General features: G+C 38.5%; 1 protein-coding gene across 2 annotated transcripts; it reads left to right on the forward strand.

Moving 5' to 3' along the window:
• The first annotated feature begins 1,201 nt into the window (after nucleotides 1-1,201).
• LOC108679670 lies at nucleotides 1,202-21,441 on the forward strand. 2 transcript variants are annotated; one of them, XM_018168359.2, is made up of 6 exons: nucleotides 1,202-1,327; nucleotides 14,855-14,922; nucleotides 15,748-15,856; nucleotides 16,684-16,769; nucleotides 17,978-18,211; nucleotides 19,350-21,441. In XM_018168359.2, exons 2-6 carry the CDS (start codon nucleotides 14,866-14,868, stop codon nucleotides 19,398-19,400), a joined length of 537 nt encoding a protein of 178 aa, XP_018023848.1. In that variant the 5' UTR covers nucleotides 1,202-1,327; nucleotides 14,855-14,865; the 3' UTR covers nucleotides 19,401-21,441. The 2 variants fall into 2 exon arrangements, with proteins under 2 accessions (XP_018023848.1, XP_018023849.1); XM_018168360.2 differs by lacking the exon at nucleotides 1,202-1,327 and adding an exon at nucleotides 7,163-7,221.
• Nucleotides 21,442-22,253: the final 812 nt, after the last annotated feature.

Raw genomic sequence — 22,253 nt, forward strand, 5'->3', positions numbered from 1 at the left:
TCCGTTAAAACATATTAGGTTAACCAGGAAACTAAAAAGATATATTTTTCCTATATTTTTCCTATATATTCCTAAAATGAGTAGCCAACCAAGTACAGAATGACTAGAAATAGTTGGGATTTGAGAAACGAGATAATTGAACAGCACTGAGTGCACTGTTCACTGCAGGAAATACAAAACGTAAACTCAAATTTATCGTGCATGAAAAATAAGTACGTGTAACGCATTCACTTAAAACATAATTCATTGACAAAGAAAAAATTTGACATGGCTGCGCCGAATTTTCGTTGCAATTGTACATTTTTATGCAGGTATACGTTTTTTTCGTTTTAGTCCTGTCATTCACACGAGACGATAATGTGTTGAGGACGTTTTTTTAAGCTATTCATCACCTACGTATTTCCTAAATAAACAATTAGGTTATAAAACTGGGTAAATTTATTTGCCACTTAAATTCAGATGAATAAATTACTGCTCAACATATATTTGTTAGTTGAGTACAAATATTCCAGATATACTGATTAATCCTACAAATAACATTTACGAGAGACAAGCCAGTCTCGTAGTTACATCCTTTTCCCCATTCTTCATTGGAATTCGTTTCCCAGTCCTGTTTTTTGATTAAAATTTCATAATATTGGAGGTATTCCCATGGCTCGCTGCGTGTACAAGTGTCCTCGGAGTCTGTTTCGGTGCATTTTGGAAGGCTCTGCGCATGCGTTCTGCGCAGCATCCACCCTGTTGTTGATGCGCAACACAAGACAAAAAATACATACCTTATAGCTTGGCTTGCATATCGTTTGCGAGGTCGTTCACAATGTAGAAAACTAAGCAAACTTCTAATATTTATTTAACTTGTGAGAAGAGGATGCCGCTATAAGTTATTTGTAAATATTATACAATTTTATGTTGAAAGAAGCACTTCCAAGATTAGTGATCAATCGAAAGGGTTAACGCTTCCGCACGAAAAAATCCTTTGATTGGACGGCTAGTTAATGTTTTTTACCTGCAGCTAAATGCTGATCATAAAACTCTTTTGACTACACCGATCCATGCAAAAACCCAAATTATTTCGAATCTTCGTCAAATTTCCAGCAAATAATACATCATGGTTTTCAATGTTGGTCAGGTAAAAGTGTGTGGCAACTTACAGCGACATCTGGCAACGATACACCTGCCTGGCCATGTTGGTCAGGTGGGTTGTGAGCACCCGCAGGTAAACGCCGCCTTCCATCGAGTGCAGGTGTGCATACCTGAACCTTAGAGGGTCTTTTTGTTCGTGGCTCATCGTCATACGTGATTCCACTCGTGCGTGAAGCTCAGGCCGGTGAGTACGATTGTTCGCTAACATTTTTTTTCCAAAAATGAACTGACCTGTGAAAATTTCCTGACGTTGTTCCGTACAGGTAGTTATGCTCTTACCGTGCAAGGTAAAGTAAGTATATACAGAAATATTGCACATTATCATTAACTTACATCATATTTTTGTGTATTTTTGATGACTGAGAAGCGAGGCAAGAATATGAAGCGATCATTTTTTTTGCTCAGTTCGCCATTTTAAACATGCAACACATTACATAATTCTGCAAGCGTCTCTCCTACGCATTATGTTTTTTTATTTATCATTGGAAATTATTCAACGTAAGTTCTTAACCCCAGATGAATAGCCAACGAAGTTTCATAGTAAATTTAATAGGAAGACTTATATTTTTTCGAATGTACACGGTCCATGTCAGTCGTGGTCAGGCAGTGAAAGGAAAGCTTCAGACGCGATACAGCTTGTCGCTTTGACGATCTTTATCTTGCACGGGCATCATCATCAGCTCGTACGGTATAAATATAAAACCAACGCGAATTACTCCTGATTATCCTGAACTTCTTGATAGTTTTGATGGTCGATTTAGATTTAGAAGCATCAACATGACGATGAGATGAAGAACTGTGCGGGCGGCAGGCGTCTGACGCCCAAACCTGTTTTGTTGCAAGCGTTCATACCAGCCTGGCTTTCCGGGCTGTAGCATCCCACTTGATTATTCTTGGTATCGTTGAGCCGCTTTTACATCTCCGTTTGGATTGTTTTTCAATGCTAAGCTCTTTGAGTTCCCGCTACGTGGGTGAGGGCATAGATTGCTCTAGGGTTTCACGGACACGGAAGATTTTAGCTTTCCTGCGTCGTGGCAACGTTCAAGGATGTCTGGCTAGCCGTTCTCTGGATGAACGCGCGTCCACATACTCGCCAAAACAAAGCGACGGGTAACACAACAATCAAACCCTCGTTTCCACGGCAGCAGCAACACGCAGGACATTCGAGGCTGGAATGCGTGGCAGTCATGCAATTATGATGCAGGCAATAAAAATGTACACGGTGCATGTGATAATTTCCCAGCTCGCTACATATTAGGAGAAATAAAGCTCTCATATCGCATAATGCTTCCAATACATTTTATTTTTTGTGAAGTGATTTCGCACTTAGAATTTTAGCATTATCCCTAAATAATGTCCAAATGTATTGAATTTAAATCCATAACAACTGCGTGGTTTCAAAAAGTTGAAGTGCATAATAAATGAACGTATTTAAATAACCCTATTTATGTCGAGAAATATTCCCATTTATTTGAATTGGTCTTTTTCTTACATCGATTTTAGCAGCTCTAATTAAGTACATTACCATTAAATAAAACTGCTGCACTGCCTTGTAAGTTCTTACTTTCGTTCATCTATGTAATGTCATCAAAAACGGAAGTGATTTAAATAAATTTAGAATTTAATACTATTACATATCATTTATTAGTATTAAAACTCTTAAGTATTACTTAATAGCTTTAAACGAACATTTAAAAAAGAACTCTCAATGGTTATTACTTAATTGGTACAAAAATATTAATAATGAATAATTACCAAAAATAAAAATAAAAAATATATTATTCATGAATTATTTTTTATTAAAAAATCATTCACATGTTATTAATGGTTAAAAATAAATCTCAATGGTTCACTCGTTTTATTCATGGAAGCAAGACATCAGTGATCGCCACAAATCAAATGCAAAACTAAAAGATGAATTATGCTTTATCCCATTCATTCACGGTTTTATGATCATTCATCTCATCAATACACAGCCTTGCTTCATTAGTAACTTAGCTCTGAGTCAAGTAGAAAAACTTTTGTAGTGGCTTAATAATTTAATATCATGTAAAACTTTGAATAATTTCAGCGCGAACAATAATACTATTGTAACTTAAGAACTTTAGAGATAGCAATAACTGCTAAAACATATATGCAAATGATACTTGCGTGAGGGAGCGACACTCAATAATCGATCCTAACGTCTGCGCAGTGAAAAGTCTTTGCGGTGACGCACTCAACGAGTGGTCATAAAACGAGCATAAACTTAACTGCTTTCTTCGCCAGCTCTCAAATGAGCCAGCCGAGATATCCATATCGGCGACCATGACCGTTCCTATGGAACGGTAAGTACATTAATGTTTCGTCCTTTGAAACAGAAAAACTCGTTTTGGACCCACCCCCTTGCTAGGACAATGGCTATGAGGCATATAGGAGTGGCATTTTCTCGATTCTACAAAATGTGATAGAAAAATTCACTGTGGAATCCTTGATTCGAGATGATTTAATTGCGTTTTAGAATAGACAAGATGCTGTTGACGTTAAAAAAAAAGAACAACAAGATATTGTGAATTAGAATCCACAAAATAACAGGAGCTGCTTAATTAATTGACGACTTTTATATTAGATACTAGATTATTATTAACTGCATGCTTTTTGCATGCGCTGTTTTCGTATTTCCCGCAAAAGTCTTAACGGTGAGTTTATTTTGAGGCATGATAACTTCTAGTTCAAATGAGATTTAAGATGCGAAATATCTTTGGTTAGGGTCGGCTTGGCAGTGAGACCAATCCGCATATTTTATTTTATTTATTTTATTTAGTTTATTTATTATACGTGAAAACCGGAAAATATTACTTATTACGCAAGAAAATTCTTATTGCCACGTTCTGAACCATGAGAAAACATTACCGCATTCCCACATGATGAACGAATTTTCTAATCATCATTTACCCGGAGTTGAAACTGAAGTTAAACTTTTTAAATATCCGACTGTAACTTTTCTCGACGACGAAACCCATTCCACTCTCATTAAAGCCTCAAATAGGGTGCACCAAAGGACAAGTCTCAATTCGCCATTAAAATAGGGAAGGCTCGTAAAGCTGGAGGAGGCGGGACGTGGAGAAGCTCACCTGCCGCGCCCTGGGGCGACGAGGCTTCCTGGAGCCTCAGGCGCACCAACGTCGCTGCAACCCGCACCGCTACAACCGCGTCAAGACCCACACGGTCCTCTGAACTGCTGCAACCCGCGCCGCTACAACCGCGTCAAGACCCACACGGTTGTCTGAACCCCTGCAACCCGCGCCGCTCCAACCGCGTCAAGACCCGCACGGTTGTCTGAACCCCTGCAACCGCGCGCCGCTCCAACCGCGTCAAGACCCGCACGGTTGTCTGAACCCCTGCAACCGCGCGCCGCTACAACCGCGTCAGACCCGCACGATTGTCTGAACCCCTGCAACCCGCGCCGCCACAACCGCGTCAAGACCCGCTCGGTTCTATGAACCCCTGCAACCCGCGCCGCTACAACCGCGTCAGACCCGCACGGNTGCAACCCGCGCCGCTACAACCGCGTCAAGACCCGCACGGTCCTCTGAACTGCTGCAACCCGCGCCGCTCCGCAACCACGTAAAGACCCGCTTAGTTGCCATTATGCTCAATTCGATTAAATAATTTTCATTGTCATGTACACAAGGAAGTTGTTACTGCTAATTCTACCGGAAACTTCTACCGTTCACTGTCCTGTCACTGAATTTGAAGCTATCGTTTCCCCAGGAAGCAAAATTTTAAGCAATAGTCAGCTATGCAAATACTATTGTTAAAATTTTATATTTTATTTAATTTACCGCTTCAACTATAAATAACACCATCAGCTTGCAAAATTGAACAGATGATACATTGCGTGTAGAGTAAAGAATGATACTTTCATGCGATCTTTTCTAATCTATGTTCTTTAGTACATCATCAAACATTGATTGATCTCCATAATATAATGAGGTAAAATGAAAAACCACCGCATATTGGAATCATGAAACTAAACAAATTATATGTGACTATTTCCGTTCCATAAGTTACAAATATTTTTGTTGAGATGATAAATTCAACATAATCATATTGGTCCGATGTATAATTGATGCCGATTGAAGGAGCGACTGCGTTATCCTACGACGTTACATCCCAGCGGTCTCGGGCCGGAGCAAAGTTCAGGCTCGGACATTTCAGGGAGCCTCTCCCATCCAGCAATGTGCACACGTGCCCGCTCCAGACACGCACACGAGAGTACGTGTACGTGTACACACGCTCCAGACACACACACGAGAGCACGTGCACAAACGGTTCCAGACACGCACACGAGAGTACGTATACGTGTACACACGTTCCAGACACATACACGAGAGTACGTGTACGTGTACACACGCTACAGACAAGAACACATGTCCATTCCAGACATGCACACGAGAGTACGTGTACGTGTACACACGTTCCAGACACACACACGAGAGTACGTGTACGTGTACACACGCTACAGACAAGAACACATGTCCGTTCCAGAAACGCACACGCGAGTGTACGTGTACAAAGGCCCGCAGGTGTGCTGAGAGCGCCGTGCATGACGCATCAGTGAGCGTGAGTGGGTGACGGGGAGAACGTGGGATGTGTTTCAAAGAAAAATGCGGCTAACTTGAGACGTGGAAAATACGTTTTCCACTAATTTAATTGTTTCTTTTCAAAAACGACGTTATGTCAAACCAGCCGTTATCCATAATTATCGGAAACGAATTATGTTAAAAATATTGGCGAAGATAGAGGTATTATATTTGCGATTCAACTAGTATACAATATTGATTCATACGGCAGGACCTAAAATGCATTCAACGGTGCTTAACATTACTTTGAATGAATAGAAGAAAAATCTTCAAGGCAGATACTACAGTATATCCCATAAAAATTCGCAAGCTCACCTCTTTTGTTTAACTTTTAACACGTTCGTTCGCTTGCGTGAAAATGGTGTATGTTATCTGTGCGTCACAGTGCGGAAGAGAATCAAATTATCGGGGTTCTGTTATACAAACTTTCGTAGCTGGACACGCTAAAGCGGTTTTCGTTGGGCACCTAAGACCACCGTTTGAAATTCATGATTGTTATTGGTCAACGATGATTGTATTTTTTACGCTTTTTTTTGAAGGGGAATTTGAAAGAAAATTAGGCTCCAGTCAAGTTAAATTCAAGCGTCTTTTGCTAGGTTTATTCGACGACTAAATTGGCATAAATTTAATTCTATGGCCAATCAATTGAATCAATTTCTGTGGATGGGCTAGAATTGTTCATTAACATTCAGGACACAGCTAATATAGCCAAGAGATCCAGTCGAGCATGTTAAGTACTTGGCTGACATTTATCCATATCAATCAATGTTTGAGGAGAAACTGTTTTCCGTAATGTACCTGACGGTTGCCGCGATAGTTGTTTTGATCCTCAGTCGACTGAGTCGCTGGGGAAAATAACTAACAATGCCAAGCCCGCATTTTGTTCTGTAAAAATCGCATATACTTTTTACGACTTGGACAATTCGTCCGCAGTATCTTATATACTCTCATTCGTCAAAAGAACGTTCAGTCCAATACAAATTTAATTTCGTAGCTTGCCAAATTGTGATTATCTTGAAGTCAGAAAAAATAAGTTGATTGGATAAATGGTCAAATGGTATACATCGTCAACTCGTACTGTAAATCAGATCCTCCAAATCTTCTTAACGGGACACATTGAAGCGACCTCGAACTTCCCGTGCGGAAGAGGTGCTATGCCGTCGCAGTTAATTGAAGGATACCCAGAAGGTGTTTGAGCTGTAAATTCTAGGACCTTTGGTGATTTAACTCGAGGAATAACTAATAACATATTGATCTCGGCGCTGAAGTGTAGGCCTGATGTACTAATATACTATTCCATTACATTTCTACGCTCACAAATGCTTACTTCTTTTGGCCAGCTATAGAAAGCTACTACTGTTATCTTTGTACATGAGAATGGAGTTTTCGCTGACGTTTCAGCTCTGAATATGAGCAGAAATATTGGACTTCGTCGCAGGACATGATCCTTAATGTGAGCTTGAGTGCCCTGTACTCTGATGTTTATTCGTAAGTATTCGATAATCACGATGCAGGACTGCGATTTGGACGTGTAGCGATGCATTCTATATGTCAATGTTTATGGTAAATTGTCTACGTACACTAATTGAACCAAATAAACATTAATTCATATGGTATACAAAATTGTAAGAAATTTATTACTATAATTTGCTAATATACTTTTATGTCTCCGTTCCCAACGTTCAATATTGTTCCCAACAACTCGCTGTGAACTTTGGAAAATACAGATCAATCGTTCTAGAAATTCCAGAATTAATTCACGAATTTCAAGGGAAGTTAACAAATTTCTCCTTTCGCAATCATTCTTGACAACGTCATGATTACTGAAACTTAATGGTTCACAATTTATTTTCTAAAAAGATGTTTATGCTCGAGGAATAACTTTGTAACTTTCTGCTTGAACAGTCACGGGGTAAGGCTGCCTAGCTTGCTCAGTGTATTATCCTCATTTCAAGCATTTATTAGCGAATGATGTCAATTCCTATTTTCATTTCTCTTCATTCGTGACGAATGTTCCTCGCTTTAATGAAATCACTTTTTTAAATTGTTGAACGCTTTATGCTGGGAAGAAAAGCAACACGGTTATTTGCCGAGTAAGTGGCTATAGGGCGGTGTTTTACCAACACCACGTTCAGTTCAGCGCCAAATTTTTGGTCTGAGTTGCGTGTACACGACAGGTGTCGCCTTGCACCAGGTGTTACGTGGAGGAGGGGGCCTGTGGGATGAAGTTGTATTGATGCCACTAGTTAAGCCTTTTTCTTATTTCCAACCACTCCTACTTCCTAGAAGCTTTATATGCTCCTGTGTGAGAGTACATCGTCTTCAAGCTTATAAGATGTAGTCCAATGAATTTTCATGAAAATAAATCTTTACGGTTAGTGTTTCATTGCACGCTATCATCTGATCCTTCACTAATTTCTGCCGATTTTCATTGAATCCGTATTTGAAATCTTTCAACTTTCGCAGATCATTTTTCAACATTTTTTCCCAATAGTTTCTCGAACGTTTATTTCCGGAGTATTTGAAATTATTACTTTTCATTTGACTAATTGCACTATTCCATTTATGTAACTTCTTTGCAAATACAAATCCTGTAACAAAACTCAGTGAATGTTAAGGGAAATGGTTTCCAGTGTTTGTTAAGATAAGAGATAAGCCGCAGCATACTTTTCTACTTCGATACTAATGCCCTAGCTGATTCAATTGAGACCAATGCTTTGGGTCGCAAAAATTCTTTATACCTTAATCCCAGCGGTATGGTATTTGGGTCAAACTTTCCCCCAAAACATCTCAGATTTTGCTTATAAAATGGGTATGATCGCCTTACGCCGATCTTTCTATTCAACTGAGCTGCCTAATCTCACTGAAGAGGCTGACAGCAGCAAAGAAAAAACGAAATGCGAAGTAAAGGATGGAAAGCGGCTTACGCGAGCCAGTCATGGCAGGTAGGATGCGTTTCAATAGCGGCTAATGGATCACGGGAATATATTACCGAAATAAGGGTCATGTTACGACAACCTGGCCCGGCATGTGGTTGTGATCAGAGTCCGATCGTCATGTTGCGATACGCGTGTTTAGATCGATCAGCTAAAAACATATGTGACATTATTCTGTCCAGGTACAGATATTCTAAATGCAATGTATATTTCTGTAATGTTTCTGAATAGCTGATGTTACGTGTGAATCATAGAACGAATGGGAAATCGAGAAAAAAAAATAGTTTGTCCGAGAATCAAAATATAGTTTTTAATGAGACACAAGCGTTTCCTGGCTACTATTCAAATAATAATAAGAGTAGGTGTTCGCGACGAAAAGTGAAATAATTTGTATAATGCGGGAATGCATAGCACCTACCATGATTATTGTTAATCAATTATCAATCTTCCGCGGGAATATTTACACATCGTACTTCAGGCTATGATCCTTGCAGTAGAAGCTAAGTAACCACATTCATGATCTTATCACACTCCGAAGCAATAAAAAGTTCAAAAGCCTTTGGTATATTCGAATATTAAATCACCCGCCACAAAAACGAGGTGAACTTCTTTTTTTTAACTTCTTCTTTTGCCGTCTCAGGGCTTCATATGAATGGAAGAAAGCGAAATGAAGCGACACAGCAAAGACGAGATGCTGGTACAAAGACTCCAGCGTGAGAGCTACCCACTACCCCGCAGGCCTTAGTTCTCGTGAAGGCTTAATGGCGGTCGTGAAAAAAGATAAAGAACATAGGGCGCTATAGGAGCAGGTGACTTGTGGCACCTGCTCCTATAGGACTGGGGTCTGTCAATGCGGGGTCTCTTGATTGGCTGCCTAGACCACACCAAGGCAGGAAAAGGCTTAATCGAAGCGATGTTGCGGCCGGGCACGTCGAGGAAAATAGCTGAACGATGATTCATGGGATAATACCGTTTGTCCTTACAAATGCTAACTTCTTCTGACGTTAATTTTTGTGAGCCATTTAAGGTGATATATAATTAGCGGTGCTTCATTTTTAGTTTTTAGTATTCGCGATAAATGAAACTATTAATGTTACCGAAATTTTCAGCTCGATTATTTTAAGCGTAAAAATACTTAGGGACAGAGCGCTGGTCTGCGGCGTTGCTGTAAGCCTGCTGCATCATACACGATTAGCGTCTTAAAATGAACTGAAAATTCTCTTCATCTCTCTTTATCTTGTCCTAGCAGCAAAACAGTTGTGTAGAAGCTGTAAATTTTGCTGTTTGCTCTCCTCGGCAGTGCTATTTTTTTAAGCATGCATGTAATAAAAAATAACTTAATTAGACCATTGTTATTATGGACAATTGTTATGGCTTCATCATTCGATAAAATTTAGAAAAGAAATAATACATTAAGGCTCTTAACGAACTTTTATGTTAAATAAATTTAATGACAATAATGAAATTTGACATTGTTTATTTTTAATGTTTAAATCTAACTTTCTTCTACAATTCGACGTCCGGTCATTATTTAATCCATTGTTGAATTATTGATACTGATTAATAATAATAATGGTTTAATCTGCTAAATCGCTCACATCGAACCGTCCATGTTTAAATTTACATTATTCGTTGGTCGAGTCGAAATTGTTATTTGGTTAAAAATGTTCGAAATAATTGTTTCTTTACTTACAGTCTATTAGTCAAGAAAATACAACAGATTTGCCCCCACAGAGACAAAATCATTCATGCAAATGTAGTTATATTTCACAACTAACTTAAAACCGGATACCATCTTGATTATGTTTACCAATTCCTACAAGTAAGATTACAAAAATTTGAATATTTCTTGTGTTATGCCCCATACCTGGAACCGAATATGTAACACGAAGCTTCATCTTCACGAATAATTATTCTGACTACCCAAGAGAAAGGTCTTGGGAACTAAATGCATTTTATCTCCTTGGTTGAAAATGTATATATATCTAAGTAATCTCTGTCACTTTAAATTTAACGCGAAGGTCCTGCATTAATTAAGATGGGTTCTTAGATAATTTACTAGATTTTCACCGATTCCAGTAGTTGGTCTTTTTTGGACACTTAGCCGTTCTCAGAATGCATATATACGTAGTGTATTTATTCTAGCTTTAAAATTGTTCCTCGTAATGGTCAATGGCTTTCCGCGTTTAAAATTATTTCCTGTGTCGATTCTGATCTCCAATTCCTTAATAAATTCAATATTACTTGATCGTTCATGGTGACGACCTTCAAGTTTTTTAATTTTATTTGAAATTTCGTTTCAATATTGCCTTTATAAGATGGCGAATGTCTACAGCCACGTCAGAATTAATTGGAAATCTAATTGAGTCGTCTTATAAATTTCAGTTTAATGATTCCTGTGGAACTGTCATGAAGTTCAGATAAGTAAAAAATGAAATGTTAATTCGTTGACCGACATGGAAGCTTTTGTCTCCACAATAATGATGCCGAATGTTGCAAGAGTTGTTGTGACATGCGTCATTACAAACAACAGTTGCTATAGTTGCGTCACTAGCAACACCACCACGTACATAGTTTATACTCAGTAGCCTCAGCGTAAAAGCAGTGCACGGTATTTAAAACAATATTTGAGCGTTTATTAGAATTACGTACGGAATGGATGCATAATGTATTCAGGTATTTAGATCAATAAATGGTAGCCGAAATCGCAAATGAACCTGGACTTCATAAAATAATGAAAATGTCATTAAAACGTTTACATATTTTCCAATATCATTGCGTAGTTTTTTAGTATGTTTTTGTTTATAAACCTGCACAATGTATTTGAAATTTCTACTTGTATATTTTTAAGAGCAAGGTCTGTGCCAAACGTCTTGAGCTGTGCGGCTTAAAAAATAAAAAATAAAGTGTCGCGGTTGTTGTGTCGGATCCACGGCCTGCGCTATCCTATTGCGATCAAACCTCGATTAGTAGAAAAAGAATCTGAAATTTCATCCAGCTAATTATGGCGAAAAAAAATAATTTTTACCTGCGGGACTGCATCGAAATTTCTTACTGATCCTGTCCATGTACTTATGAATAAGTGCCAACATCTCGTTTCTCTAGCATTTGACGTACGTGTGCATGGTCTTAAAGATTGTCTGATAATGTGGCCATGTTCACGCACACTCAAATTGCTAAATAAACATATATATAATTATTTATCTATTTTATAGCATATTAACTTCAGTGGAGATGTTCAAAAGATGTTTCTTTTTAAATCGGTAGCAGAATATTCGCATGATGTTCTCAAATTATTACGCGGGTCAACTTGGCTTTATATATTCGGAAAAACACACAAAATTCATTTTTACTTTCTGCGCTCTCTTCATTCCCTTCACCTTACTCTTGGGTAACGCAACTTTCACTTTTTCTCTCGATTAATCCAAAATTTTGCTCTGCAGCCATGTTGCTGAAATTTATGGGATGTCTGTATCCGCAAGCAGAGATCTTAAAAAATATTTCCAACACAAAAAAGAATACTGGGCTTTCTTGCTTCACTTTCTGCTGATTCATCGGTCGTTATAGAATCTCGATGTCACGCACCCCATTAGCTGCTACCAAGCACCTGTGTTAATGTAATTCAAATTGTATCGCATCAATGAATTATCCAGCAGATTAATTCCGGAGAAATTTAAGTGTTAATTATGCTGATAATGAAGTTAGCTAGAAACCTAAGGTGTTCGTATCGACGAAATGTTTTCGGTGGTAGGTTAGTTTTGATTATGCATGCACTTGAGAAACTAATGATAAAAATGTTAATTGTCACTGCACATATAAGTAGTTTTCCTCTTTCACGTCGTCCAAGTTGAGAAATTCAACTGCCTAAAGAAAAAGGTGTTTGAACCAAAACAATAAGTCATCGGTAATATGTGAAGTGTCTTTCGATACAATTTGTGGAAAAAAATTGACAGTTAACAGTAAAAAATTACTGTGAAAAATTACTGTCAATTTGTAAACTTAATATTTCAGAAAACTACGGAACATTTTTAGTTTTCTTCTTGTTCCTAATTTTTCAGAGTAAGGTAGTGACCGCTGTGAAGTAGCTGTTTAGTGTTGATTGAATATAATACTGTTTAATTTAAATACATAATCAGTATGATAACAAATTATCTTTTGATAATCGTTGTGAAACAAATATATTTTATACCTACGTGGATGGTATATATGACGGGTGTGTCTAGAACTATATTTCCGTGACCAATACGTATTTGTATATGCATGCAGTTTCTCCACCTCATGTTGATCGTAGAACCCACGCTAACTACGGTCACTCTTATATAGTTTTAAAAGCACTCAATTCTTCCGCAATATCACGGTGCTTGGTACCTCAAGGCCGAAGCTTATTATCAACTCCCTGCATTGTTCCATAATTGGCGGCGCGTGCTTCATTATTTACGCGTGCCTTATAGCATTGTCCAATGATGCTCCACATCTCTGCTACCTGAATGGTCGGCGGCCAATTGGAGCGAGTAGTAGATCATAAATAGAGTGTTTGAAGTGACCACGTTTTTCATGAAGATAAGATCTATGTAAACACTCTGCTGCACAATTGATACCCATTCATAAGGCAAGGTTATAAAAGGCATTGAAATGAAGCGCTTGATCTCAAATGGCTTTAGTTAGGGAATATATTTGAGTTCAACACCGAAGTTGACCGCGATGTTGAAGGCAAACCGTCAAGGCACAATTGTTTCACCCGGTGGCCAGCTTCCAAGTTAACTGGATTGGAAGAAGTAGTTGCGACACCGATAGCCTGAACGTGTTCCGACTGGTAACGAAATTTTTAAGTGTAGAAAAGCGGTGTACTTTACCTGATTCCATCCTGAAAATTCAGAAGTTTATATGGAAAAAATATAACTCAGTACTCACTGCAGTGAGTGACAGAGAGCGCATTTTCTCGTCGACGAAAACTTGAGATCACGGACGGACGGACAGACGGACGGACAGACAGACAGACAGACGGACATGGCGAGCAGAATAGTGCATTTTTTCCATAAATGAGAAAATGCGCTAAAAATGAAAAACCCGCATTGAATCTATACGTTGAATCTAGCACTTTCGCAGTACAGTAGATTTTTAACTGTTGAAAATGAAATTTCGCAATAATTGGTTTATTAGAGCCCTTGTACCAAAGTGCATGCCAGGGGTGGGGACACAGCTAAAGTGTACACTGGCAATAAGACTACAAGACAGCCGATTAAAAATTTTAAAATACTACATGAAAATGCGGCAACACGGAAATGCTACAGCAATTGTGTTACGCAGGCCAGTTCTATTATGCAACTCCCCTCAAACTAAAATAGTTCGTGCAAGTGAATGTCGTGCTCCAAGCCATGTACTAATTGCATTCGCTAAACAATCGTATGAATAAGAAACTTGCTTGGTTTTACAGAAATCAAATGATTGACTTCCTGTATATTATTAGTTAACATGGTTCAGTGCTTGTTGGTAGTCATTCGACTCTGCCAACCGTTAAAAACTGCCAAGCGAGAGTATACATACACACACACGCAGGTGGTTTTTTGAACATTTGTTCTTTACGTCGTGCGAGTTGCGGCTTGATATGCAGCGTCACGCGCAAGGCATCGGTTGCGGCGTTCTAAACTCAACTCGAACTCCACGCAGCTGGAGATTCTTGCTTGACTCAACCCAGGCGGACATAACTCGTGTTTCCTCTATGTACTACTACCGGTTACATAAGCTTGTTATGAGACTTAATTTTTACGTTTTTAAGGATAATTATGCCGCAATTAGCTGAAGAAGCAAAGGAAATGTTCAAATACTTCCTTTTCAATCACGTCTGAAAAATGTTATTATTGTCATTAAAATTATGATAGAATTCTCGTCCATTCGACTGGAGCAACTTGTTTAGCTCTTTATATTTCTCATGCATTGAATCTTGTCTGTATGAAACACTGTGAGCAAATTTTTAGTTTAAATCAGCGATTTTCATCACAATTCTAAAAAATACTTACTACATTATCAAATCATTATTATCATTATCAAATCATTATCATTATCAAATCATTATTATCATTATCAAATCATTATTATCATCATTAAGTATCAACTACGATTTGAAAAACAATAATTTATTCCTTATTTCAGGCATCGGAAGGATGAGGTCGTTGCGGTGTGAGGTCATCGGAGGAGCCGTCCTCGCGGTGCTTGACCTCGTGAGTACCAAAAGTAACATAAAAAAATATAACTCAGTACTCACTGCAGTGAGTGACAGAGCGCGCATTTTCTAGTCGACGAAAACGTGAAGTCACGGACGGACAGACGGGCGGACATGACGAGCACGATAGTTCATTTTTTCCATAAACGAGAAAATGCGCTAAAAATATGAGCGTCTAAAATGCCTCTATTAACAAGTGCTGAGAAAGTATTTATAGCGAAAGTGACATGAATGCTTGGTTGTGCTTGTGTCGACTGCGTCAAGCGGCTGACGAAGTCTTTACATTGAGAATAGAATGAAAATTGAGAATAATTTACATAATAATAATAATATATAAAATAATAATAATAATAATAATATTAATAATAGAATTTACATTGAGAATAATTGAAAATGCCCTATCGAGTGCTTATAGGGGAACGTGGTCGAAATTATCTAAAAGGCTTTCTATACTATAATAACGGCGGATGAGTAACATCTTTCGGTTTCTATAGTTATTCGGGTAGGTATTTGGCAGATGCTTTTAGTGGAAGCCGAGTGGATCGATGGTATTTAAACTTGGGTACTCGAGAAGTTATTTGGTTTCCAGATGTGAGAGCTGATACTGAACTGACGTGTTTAAGTCTTGGGCGTTGATAAACTACTTTTCTTTCTATTAGACGATGGAAAAAAATTTGTCTGTTTGCTTTGTGCACATTGGTAAAATCTCCAGGACCCAATGATAATCTTTTCATCTAAATTTCAGACTATGAAAATAATTTTAAATATCCTTCTTGCTAAAACATACCTGAATATTTCAATAATTCCACTATCTTGGTTTCAGATATTCGGCATATACATATTGGGGTTCTATGGCAAGATCCAAAACGATCACTTCCACTGCCCGTGGGCTCACGGCATCAGAGGCTGCGACTACTACATGTTTGAAACAAGTGAGATCACGTGCCGCTCATGCTTGCTACATGTTTGAAACAAGTGAGATCACGTGCTGCTCATGCTTGCTACATGTTTGAAACAAGTGAGATCACGTGCTGCTCATGCTTGCTGCATGTTTGAAACAAGGGAGATCACGTACCGCTCATGCTTGCTACATGTTTGAAACAAGTGAGATTGCGTACCGCTCATGCTTGCTACATGTTGGAAACAAGTGAGATAACGTGCCACTCATGCTTACTACATGTTTGCCACAAGGGAGATCACTGCTCTTCATGTGCAGTGATACGTCCTTTTCCCGGCCAATCTGCGTCAGAATGACACACACTAGAGCAAAAATTACATCGCTATTCGGACAAATTTTGCTACATTTTTTAAACTAGTGCGATCAGTTCGATAGTGCTCTTCTTGATTCAGTTTAAGATTATTTTTTTTAGGTTAATCTTAATTTTACTTAATTTCTTGCGGTCTCAATTCAGAACCAGGGATTCCGATTGCCGATTCAGCAATTCGTTCTCCGCTATGAATTGCCTTGGGTTTTATGCCCAAATATGCTCGGTTTTGTAGTATTTTGATGACTTCTGTGTGTATTCTGATCGTTTCTGCTCATTCAGAAATTATTTCATTTTTAGGGGGTGGGAATGTGATTGGCTTAACAGGGAGAGTCGACTGATGGAATGCCATTTGATAATCACTGCATATTAAAAACTAAATTATACAAAACAATTTTTAAAATAAAATTTTCTTAAAACGAACCGCTTCGTGCTGAGATGTTCCAGGCTTATATTCCATATTATATTCGACTACAAAGCCAGCAATTTTGCAGATCACAGCCTGCGCACCATCATAGGCCTGGCGGAGGGCATCGTAAGCATCATCTTCTCGACCGTGCTGCTCATCGCCTTCTTGAAAGTAAGGCCTGGTTGATACGTTCTTATTATATTAGATCCTGAGAGGTCAACATAATTAAACTGCCACTTCATACGTGCTTTTGACGGTAAATTTATGGAAAAAATGCATTAGCCGTGGAAAAATGTGTAGCCGTTAACCTAATCTAACAGTGAAGTAAGCGTAACTTTAATATTTTTCATTTTCTATGACGGTCGTCCTGAATGGTAGTCCGATTATGGTTGTGGCCTGAATCGGCGCCGCTGTGAAGCTGTGCCTCGGAAACAACGCAAATCACCCCGTTATTGCACTGGCATGCCCCGTTAGGACTGTGGTATGCACGTGTCCCATTTGTTTTTTTTAATTAACTTGTCATTTTTTCAATCCAAACTAACATAGAGGTTATCACTCCTATTGAAACTGATAAATTGATTTACTCGATGATAATTCAACGTTGAACAATTGTAGCCAAAAGAAATAGTTAAGCACAGATCTCCATAGATTCATTAGCTGAAGCAATTCGTCGAATAAGGATACGAGTCATGCAGGTATTCGCTGCACTATAATCGATGACAACAGCGCAGTGTGCATTTAGACAGAAAATTCATTGAGAAAAAATGCAAACGAAAAATTTTACAATCGAGTATATTACAGAAATTTTTCGATAAACGATATTTGGACTTCAGGCAGGCACATCAGTGTCATGTGCAATTCTTAACGGAAAAAGACGAAATTATTTTCTTCCTAACAGCGACAGCTGATGAAAAAGTCTCACGAAAAATTTTATCCATAACATTTTCGAACCAAACTAGATGTTTAAATCTCAATTTGCGGCTATTCTACTTACCGGCAAGCTTGCACGCTGACAAAGCCTTTGTACCACGAGCGCCGTGGAGATGGCGCGCCGGTTGATTGCCATCGTCTCGCGCTGCCGGCATACACGAGGCGCGGTGACAGCAGCCGGTGCCTTGTCCCAGCAGCTCGATAGTCCCAGTGCATGGCAGGGGACAATGTACTGTAGTGCTGCGGCACCAGTAATTATTACTACAGTAATAACTGTGGCACCAAACATGAGGAAAGTGCCCAAACGACAGCAGCAAACATCAATGTTCTGACATTAGCGGCTTAAAATCCATACCACAAATAACGGCAATTTTTTCAGTGGATTCATTAATTACATGAACGATGTTGATTAGTATTGTGATTACTAATTCATGTTCTATAATTTGCAGCGATTGCCGTATCTCGCATGGAGCTGGCTGGTCAAAGCCTTGTTCATCATCTGCCTGAACGCTTACTTCGTGGGCGACTGGCTGGTGAAGAGAGGTCGCTACTACCACTCGTACTGGGACCCGGACGAGTACAGAGAAGAGACTCGCTTCATCACTGGAGGGGCAATCGAGATCGTCGTGCAGCTGGTGCTGTCCTTCGTCTTCTGCTGCCTCGCTGGTTCTTTTACTTACAAGGTTTCTGAAAAACTAATTATCGCGTTTCTAACTTAATTCGTTTGGCTATGGAAATGATAACTTGTTTTTTTGAAGTCACCTTTCAATACATGCTCAGAATATTATATTTTGGAGTAATACACGAGCCTACGTGGCAGAAAATTATTCCACGAAAACATGGATTATTTGACAGTCTTGTTGCGACAGAGCTGAATGAAATTTAAGAAGTTTTAACGAATGACGACGATCAGGTGGCCCAGTGGTTACAGTTCCTGAGTGCCAAGATTGGCGCAGAGAGGCGCGGGTTCGATCCCAGCTCTGTGCGCCAGTTTCTGGTCAGAATCGGCAAGGAGGCCGGGCGGTTAAGCTCAGCAGAATTGTAGCAGTGAGTTGCGAGTTCGAGACCGCAACAAGCTGTGGATGTTCGGCTATGTTAAGAATCGGCGACATGCCAATGGCCTAATAAACGCTGAAACCGCTATATTATGTTATAAATTATATTAATAATCATTTTATGAATATAAGGAGGTTCGACTGCGCCAGGTATCAGCTAAGTCACGTGAGTGATCCAATCAGTCACAAAACTTCGTTTAGTGACATAGTATTGTTATTTGGTAACGTTGCGGTTAGGCGACCAGCAGTTCATGAATCTGCTGAACAGCCATGGATGCAACCATCTGCAACGAACATATCTGCAAGAATAATTTCTCTGCGTAACGTTTGCTTTATTTCAAATTAAATTAATTCATTGCAAAGAGTAAGTGAAGCTCAGTTCTTAGAAGTGATTTAAACCAGCATGGGGTTTATTAGCTGATAAACTCATCAGTGAAAATTATTTATTTATCTAAGAAGGTAAAAAACCTATACGAAAACGAATGCACTACTTTACTAAATTCACTAAATTTTTCACTTTACTAAATTTAGGTTTATGGATGTGAATTTCTGCAACAAAGTTCGAATCAATGCTAACCTTCTCTTTATTGGCTCAACGATGCCTGTTGTTTTATTAATGCAACGATTATGAAACTACGGCAATTATTTGGATGTAAAATTAAGTTAAGCCCGTCGCATTTACTTGAGCCTTGCATTCTTATCAACATTATCATTTGCTGTATGCCGGCCAGATTACTCAGTGAATAAATTCTCGTATTTCTTTCAGATGCGCCGCCGTGTGAGAGCAGAAAAGATGGCAGAGACTGACATCCACTGAACGGAACAGTTAACGGAAAAAGGTTAAAGGCTGATGTTCGGTAAATTTTCTCTCCACACTTTCAAGATCGAAAGCGACATTGCGTTAAGCAAGGCATTGCCCCTTAGCTAACATCTTTCTTTCACGTTACTGTTGATTCTTCAGAATGATATACAAATCCTCTCTTATGCAATCAAAGAATTTGCGAACCAAGTCTCCTAAACTAGAATGCAAAACTTTTTAAAACAAATTCTATGAAAATCCTAGTACATTTTCCTTTAGTGACGAACAGCAATTCTTCATTATTTTCGAGTGACCTTCTTTTCCTTCGGAACAATGACGTCCATATTGTATATAATTATGTATCAAAACCAACAAATCTTTTTTCTAAGGTTTAAGTTTCTTCCTAGTTGGTGCATTCAGTTAGCGTTTTTATTCTACAAATAAGTGTTGATATCATGATTCATGTCCCATCAGATCGAACAAATGAGCTCATTTTTAAAGTGTATATTAGTTTTTGTTTCTCCTGCAGAGTTTACTGTCGTATTTTTAGATGTGACTGCTCTTATTGTATTGTTTTTTTTTTCTAAGTGCTTGGTCTTGCCTGCAACGCGGCGTTTTGTAATTACCCTTAAGTTTTATATATGACTACATCATAATATATCTTTAGCAAGTTTCTCTGAACATACATAAAATAATGCACTTCACCTCATTTACATGCTGATGACAGCAAGAGTTCAGCTGCTCCATGAAAATTCTAAACGATCTAAGTAATTATATCTCAATTGATAAGAGTTGCTTTTCAATCTATTTTTTCAATTAACAGATTTTACCGGCGTTGTGTCTTAGACTCTAGTTTTTCCCCATTTATCTTCGACGTCAAGAAGGTAAGCGACTTCACGCAACCGTCATCTCTTATCAGGCAGCTCTTATCTTAACTCTCAAGTCTACATGCAGTCATTTCCTAGGTTAATTCACTTCTGAAAATAATATTGGCATAACCAAGACTAAGTTCGAATGCATTTGTGCTGGTTTGAAAAAGATTTTCTGACTCTTCGGAATCAATGCATTTTTATACTTCATCAAACATACGCCGCGTGCACACAACTGTTTTTGCAGTTTGGGAACAGCGATCAGACATAATTTTGTATTTGATGTGAATATTGAAATTTGTTGTTGTAAATATTGTTTTTTCTGTAATCTAATATAAGAGTTTAATTTTAATTTAGCTTATGAGAGTGTTGAGGTGACGTTTCTAGAAAAGTTATCCCAGTCGTGTCGAATCATCATGCAATCGTGCATTTTTGTTCAAATCACACAATATACGTAGCTACATAGTTTTGTCATTGCGCCATTTTCAAAATTTCGTTACCTAAACTCGTATTGTAGTGAAAATAATTTAGATTCTTCAAAATTGTAAAATTGATCAGTCAGCACGGCAGAAAATTCGATGCCACCTAGACTCTATGCTCAAATTACATTAAAAGTCTGATTATTAACGATGATGGAAAAAATTCATTTAGACTGCTCTCTAGGCTCTGTGTTGTCTAGTTCAAAATAATTTTATGCAGGGTGGGAATTCCGCTTTGACTAAAAATTCAGAAGTACATTATACCATTCGATGATTTTCTCGTCCTTCTGTAAGAACTTAAAATTTCATAACTAGGAAATGGCCCACTCTCGAACTTGCCCACGATTCCTCTATGGGTTTACACTGGGCGAATGTGTCATTGCCTGGTGAGCACACACGACTGGTAATTAACATCGTCACTCCGTTGCGCCGGGAATATTGCAACCAATAATACTTTAAGAAGCGCACACTTCCGATGGCGTGTGTCGATCAATAACGATAATTGTACATTGTTAAGAGCCATTTTACAGTATTGTGCGCTATTTGTTGTTCATTCGAAGCACCTGCGTGAGTTAGTGGTCTTTATGTGACTTATAACAACTATTTGCGCCTGTTAATTAATGTTAATGTAAATTTGTAAGCTATTATATAAGTCTTTAATGAAGTTAGGGGTCTATGAATACATGTCATTCTTGTGTCAACTGTTGTTCGTCTGCGGAGCCGAGGCTTCTGTACTAAACAAGCAATCGCCGAACGTTCGAGCTCATTTTGGTTCAGGAATTATGGTCGCGATTTGGTTAGGTCAAATGCCGCGGCTTAGATTATCTTCGAAGACAAAGTTCAGAGGATGATAAAGTTGCTACTAATTAAGTCTCCTGACAGCAGCATAAAGTATATTATTTTAAAGCCTTCTCGCCTAAGAAGTGACTTGCCATCTGATAGGCTCACTGCCGGGACTGATAAAAACTGATAACGCAGCTCTCCCTGCCTCACTCAGTCCTCCAGTACATCAATATAACATCAAGGACTTCCATTTTTATGCATTTTAATTTCACAACCCATTGCACCCTTTTAATTTTGCTTCTTTTAATTTAATTTGACTTAATTCGCAAATCTGAGACTAAACAGACAAGCCTGCGCCCACTAGCATTCGGAGAAAACGAGAATCTTTAGCTATTAAAAAATTATGTTCATACAGCAGCTCTGTTTTACTGGCATACCTGAGCTTGCCCTGCTGTTGAGATCAGCGTTTGAATGGAAATAATCTCAATATTTCTTGAAAAATTTTGCAATTTACGTGCATTTATTGATCCAAGGCTTTAATTTCGATAAAATTTATTTTTTTCCAATATATATATATATATGCTGGACTAACCATTCGGGATAGTTTTGACCTAAGTTATTGATAACGTTGAAATTTTAGAATGAGCTCGAAGGAGAAGTTTCGGCATTGAATGTTAATGTTTGTTTGTCTTGAACTTATATTGCAGAGCTAGAAGTCTTAATGGGCTGTGGGCAAAAAA

Source organism: Hyalella azteca, unplaced genomic scaffold, assembly GCF_000764305.2.
Source record: "Hyalella azteca isolate HAZT.00-mixed unplaced genomic scaffold, Hazt_2.0.2 contig17671, whole genome shotgun sequence".
Lineage (NCBI taxonomy): Eukaryota > Metazoa > Arthropoda > Malacostraca > Amphipoda > Hyalellidae > Hyalella > Hyalella azteca.

Coding starts and splice junctions, on each gene's coding strand:
- LOC108679670 (XM_018168359.2), top strand. CDS start 14,866: ATGAGGTCGTTGCGGTGTGAGGTCATCGGAGGAGCCGTCCTCGCGGTG. Junction 14,923..15,747: donor TCCTCGCGGTGCTTGACCTC/GTGAGTACCAAA, acceptor TCTTGGTTTCAG/ATATTCGGCATATACATATT. Junction 18,212..19,349: donor CTGGTTCTTTTACTTACAAG/GTTTCTGAAAAA, acceptor TATTTCTTTCAG/ATGCGCCGCCGTGTGAGAGC.